The 5,696-nt window shown below is 42.8% G+C and overlaps 1 protein-coding gene across 2 annotated transcripts in view; it reads right to left on the reverse strand.

The window, feature by feature from the left end:
- Morc3 (MORC family CW-type zinc finger 3) overlaps positions 1-5,696 on the reverse strand; it is a 57,416-nt gene that overhangs the window by 7,557 nt on the left and 44,163 nt on the right. For both annotated transcript variants that reach the window (XM_008835909.3, XM_029564867.1), the window contains exons 14-15: positions 3,915-4,081; positions 1,261-2,149 (exon numbers count right to left, since the gene is read on the reverse strand). In XM_008835909.3, coding sequence (XP_008834131.1) covers positions 1,261-2,149; positions 3,915-4,081 — 1,056 coding nt within the window. The remainder of the gene's footprint in view (positions 1-1,260; positions 2,150-3,914; positions 4,082-5,696) is intronic.

The raw sequence follows: 5,696 nt of genomic DNA on the forward strand, positions 1-5,696 counted from the left end.
GAGAGAGAATCATGTAGCCTGGGCTAGCAAAGGATGACCTTGAACTCCTGATCTTTCTGATTCCACCTCCTAAGTGCTAGGACTGCAGGTATGCACCACCACCCTTGGCTTTACATATATTTAAAAAGCATTTTTATTGATTCAAGAATTTCATACAATATATTTTGATCATATTCAGACACCCCCACCCCCACACACTTCATGCCCTCTATTATCATGTCTTTATTTTAAAGGCCTATTGAGTCTATGGTTCCAAAAGTGCTCTTGAGTGTGGCTCTATCCCTTGGAGTCGGGTCAAGTCACCAGGTGACGCATCAGTAAGGAAAACTGACTCTCCCTTTCTCAGCAGCTCTCAACTGCCAAAAGATCCTCACCTAGGGCTGGGGCTTCTTGCCCACCTCTCCCATCAACGCTGGGTTTTTGTCTAGCTTGGGTTTGCACAGGAGTTGTGTGTGCCACCACAAGTACTGTAGGTTCTTATGCACAACTACTCTGTGGTGTCCAAACACCAGTTTCTGTGTATTCATTTACCACCTCTGGCTCTTACAATCTTTCCTCACAATGATCTGAATATTGGGATGAGAGGGTATTAACTTTTTTTTTTTTGTATATCAATGTGTGTGGTATGCATCTATGTATGTGGAGGCCAGAGGCTGATATCTGGTCTTTCTTGATCACTCTACTGAGGCAGTATCTCCTTCTGAACCTGTAACTAGCCAATTCAGCTAGTCTAGCTGGCCAGCTTGCCCCAGGGAACCCATGCCTCTGCCTTTTATGTGGGTGGTGGGGATCTGGGGATCTCAACTCTGGTCCTCATGTTTGCATGGCAAGTACTTTGTCCACTGAGGCATTTCACCAGCCCCTATTTAAGGCATCTTTAAAAACAAAAAATGCCTCTATATATCCTTCAATGCCTCTGGGAGTCTATTCCCCAATTACAATTCAAAAGGAATAGCAGACATTCAATAAACAGTTGCTATTAGGTGAAAAGCGTACAGCCAGGCATGGGTGGTAGAGCACGCCTTTGATACCAGCACCCAGGAGGCAGAGGCAGGTGGATCTCTGTGAGCTCAAGGCCAGCCTGGTCTACATAGTGAGTTCCAGGCCAGCTGGGGCTACAGGGAGACCCTGTCTCAAAAAAGACATACTTTAAAAAAAAAAAAAAAAAAAAAAAAAAGAGTATACCAACCTAGCAACTGACAGTTCTTTAAGGTATGCATGGCCCTGGGCTTTCACAACTGAGACAGATGATAGACTCACCTCACTTTTGTACTGGTCCCTCTCAACGATGCATTTGTCCAGCTGTCTAAACACGTCATCAAGCTGCACAGCCATGTCATCCATTTCACTTTTACTCTCACTGCTACAACACTGGCTGCATTCAGCCTTCACGTGTTGCAGAGCACTACATTGTTTCTTGAGCCTTTCTATTTCCTCCAAAGCTTGCTGATACTGAGATCCTACATGGTCTGGACTTTCAGATTTACCATTAACACTTTCAAGTAAAAATACAGCATCAGTTTCAGTAGATTGGTGGCACGTTTCCTTCTTCACATATTTGTCATTCATCTCTAGTATCTTTTGTTGCAACACTCTGATTTGATCAGTAAACGTATGGCACTGCCTCTTATAATTATCTTTTTCTTGTGTGACTAGAAGTAGCTCATTTTTCAGTTGCTGTAATTGACAGCCAACATCATCTGCAGACTTTTCCAAGGCTTCCCGAGTTTCCTGTATCTTTGCCTCAGCATCTACACTGGAGGACAGTATTGCTGTACCATTTGCTGCACCTATCTCATCTTCAATAGCTTCTTCCTTTTTAACAATTAAACTTGGTGCTTCAGTCTGAGTGGAAGCAGAGGTGCCCTGATCACACCTGGATGTTGAGGTGCTTGTTGAACTAGTCTGGCCACAAGGTTCAGTATTGCCTGTAAGTTCAACCTGAACACTACTTTGTTCAATGTGACTCTGTTCTGATTTAACTTCAATATCAAGGTCTACTGAGGGTTTAGGAGTACTATTTTCTTCTAAGATGATGACATCTTCATCATCATCATTTTTGTACGATGAATTTTCAAATGCAGGATTACTTATTCTTCGATTCTTTGCATTCAAAATTGATGAACGAGTACAAAGTCTCCGTTTCAGGCTGGAAGAAATTTTATAAATAAAATGTGAGATGATTAAAACATGGGCATGACAAAGTATATCCTATATTACTTTTCTTGTTGCTGTGATAAAATACCCCACAAAAGCAATTCAGTGACAAAAGCTCACTTGGCTCACAATTTGAAGGTACATGTTATCATGGCAGGGAAAACACGGCAGCAGAAGGCTCCAGGGAGCCTGGAGTTTGCAGCTAGGACTCCATAGATACTGCTTGGCAGAGCAGGCCACAGAGAAGGCAAGAGATGGGCCAGGCTACAAAAACCTCAAGGCGTACCTCACAGCTATCCACTTCCTCTAGTGAGACATCACTTCCTAAAGGTTCCACAACCTTCCAAAACAGTGCCATTGGGAACCAACTGTTTAAACACATGAGCCTATGCAGGAATTTCACAATTCAAACCAGAACTTTGAAGTAACCCCTCTAACAAATGCACTACTTTAATAATCTTAAAAAATTATTTTGAAACTCTAAGAAATGTTCATCTTTATTTTGAAAAAATAACACTTTTCAGTACTTTCATTGAATTAATGATGTAAATTACTTCCTCCTTTTACAGAGCAGGAAATAATTGACTATTGAGAGCCCTTTAAAGATCAGTTGTCTCTACTGACAATCATTGCTTCCTATATGGCCTTCAAGCACTGGAAGCAATAACACAAATGGGAAGTCAGACACACAGACCCTTTCCAGTGATCATGAGGAAATAGCACTTATCTTTTTATCTGGCCATCATAATTTCTGCCAACAGTTCAAAGAAAAGCCATGAAGCTTTATTTCCCTATCATTTCATATAAAACAATTCTCCCTGAATTAAATTTTGACTTGGGGCTGGAGAGATAACTTATTGGGTAAGAGTGTTTGCTGTGCAGGAATGAGGCCTTGAGTTCAAATCCCTAGTACCCATGTAAAAAAGCTGAGCATATATCTACAACCCCAACACTGGGGTGGAGAAAGGTAGACTGCAGGCACTTCACTTGACAGCTAGACAGCAAACTTCAGGTTCAGCGAAAAACCTTGTCTCAAGTCAGTAAGGCGGGGAGGGATAGAGCAAGACACCCGACATCTTCCTCGCACATTGTTTCATTTTCCCTGGGATTACCAGTGTGGGCTACCATGCCCAGCTTTATGTGGTGCTGAGGCATCAAACCCAAGATCCCATGCATGCTAGGCAGGTACTCCTAACACTGAGCTGCAGCCCTAGGTCTCTTATTCTTCTTACGTTGAGACAAGTTATCCAGCCTTGCCTAGACCTCTCAACTCTGTAGCCCCAGCAGGCCTTGAACTAATGACCCTTTTGGCTCAGACTTCCAAGTAGCTGGGATTATAGTCCTATGCAACCAAACCCACCTAAGTGATAACAAGCTGATCAAACCACACTATACCATAACATAAAAACTATAACATATGTAAATAAAATTTGGGTGGCTTTTTTTTTGAGTCTCATGTATTCCAGACAGGCCTAGAACCCTTTATATAGCACTGAAGATGAGCTTGAACTCCTGATCCACCTGCCTCCACCTCCTGAGTGCCAAGGTGACCAGTGTATGCTGTGATACCTGGCTCAGTTAATCTTTTTTTAGCTAATTTCAATGGGTTGAAGAAGAGAAGAGGAAAGCAATGTGCTCATAAAACGTTTTACATTCCTGTGAACTAATTTCTTAGAACTGCATTATCACCATGGAAATGTCACGTGAAACTCCACTCACTCCTCCACAAATGGTAAAACATCTTAACCACTACTAACCTGTTGCTCTCAGGTTCAGACTGAGGTGAAACTCGATGGTTATTTATGAGCCTTGTTGCAAAGGAACTCCCCACTTCTGGAAGATGTGCTCTTGGTACACTTTCCTTCACAGAAGAAAAGCTTTGATTTGGAATAGGAGGTGTCCGAAACAACAGGTCAACATTTATCTGTTGGGGGTAAAAAATGGACCTTAAAGAAATCATTTTAACCACGTGGTGGCGCACACCTTTAATCCCAGCACTTGGAAGGCAGAGGCAAGTGGATTTCTGTGATTTCCAGGCCAGCCTGATCTACACAGCGAGTTCCAAGCCAGTTAAGGCTACAGGGAGACCCTGTCTCAAAAAGGCAAAAAAACAAAAACAAAAACAAAACAGAAATCATTTTAATGTAACATGCACAAAACACAAGACATGTATATGTATGTATATATAGGTATATAATTTCTTTTCCTCTTATCCTTGAAAACACTGAGAAGTATCCTAAGCATGAAATTCCCTGTGCTAATCAGGGATGGACAAAGGAGCAATGAACCAATCTAGCCTGTAAAGAGGCTAAGGATGCTCTTCGATTTCTATCTATCTCACTATTTTTTGAGGGGTGTGTGTGTATATTATTTGTACTCCAGCTGTGGAAGAGAGGAGCCAGTGTTGGGTGTCTTCCTCAGTTACTCTCCACTATATTTTTGTTTGTTTTTCATTTATTGAGACAGGGTCTCCCTGCAGTGCCACTTGGCCTGGAACTTGCTATGTAGAACAAGCTGGCCTCTCTGGCCTCAATCTCAGAGATCCGCCTGCCTCTGCTTCCTGAGTGCTGGATTAAAAGCGTACACCACTATGCCCAATTCCACCAAACTTTTTGAGAGGGGATTTCTCACTAAACCTGGAGCTTGCCCATATGACTAGATGGCTGCCAATGAGCTTCTGGGATACATCTGTCTCAGCCTCCCCAGCACTAGTTAGAGACATATACTACCAGCTTCTACCTGGGTGCCAGGGATCTTTATGCTTGTGTGGCATGTGCATTACCAACTGAGCCATCTCCTCACCGTGACCCTGGTTTAATATTTCTAAAGGTTATGAATAAAATAAATGTACAACAGAGACTGTAAGTGGCCCAAGGCAAAAAAAGACCCTAACATACAGGACTTAAAACATAAAATAAGGGCTGGAGAGATGGCTCAGTGGTTAAGAGCACTGGCTGTTTGCAAAAACCCGGATTCAAGTCCCAGCACCCACATGATGGCTACAACCATCTGTAACTCCAGTTCCAGAGGATCCGACACCCTCTTCTGGCCTCTGCAGGCACTGCACGATACAGGTGCACTTGACACACATGCAGACAATACACTCACTTCACATAAAATAATAAATAAAAATAAATTTTAAAAAATTATCCCCCCCCCGAATGAATTTCGGGGAGAGGGCGGGAGAGGTGGCTCAGCGGTTAATAGCACTGGTTGCTCTTGCAGAGGACCCAGGTTCAATTTCCAGCACCCACACGGCGATTCACAACAATCCGTAACTATAGCTCCAGGGGAATCTGATGCCTTCTTCTGACCTCTGTGGGTATTGCATAACACGGGTACACTTACACACATGCAGGAAATACATTCATACACATAAAATAAAAATAAAATATTAAAAAAGGAAATTGGGGGGCTGGAGAGATGGCTCAGTGGTTAAGAACACTGGTTGTTCTTGCAGAAGACCTGGGTTCGAATCCCAGCACCCACATGGCAGCTAACAACTGTCTATAACTCCAGTCCCAGGGGATCCAACAGCC

This window comes from Nannospalax galili, unplaced genomic scaffold, assembly GCF_000622305.1.
Source record: "Nannospalax galili isolate Female #2095 unplaced genomic scaffold, S.galili_v1.0 scaffold136, whole genome shotgun sequence".
NCBI classification, from domain to species: Eukaryota; Metazoa; Chordata; class Mammalia; order Rodentia; family Spalacidae; genus Nannospalax; species Nannospalax galili.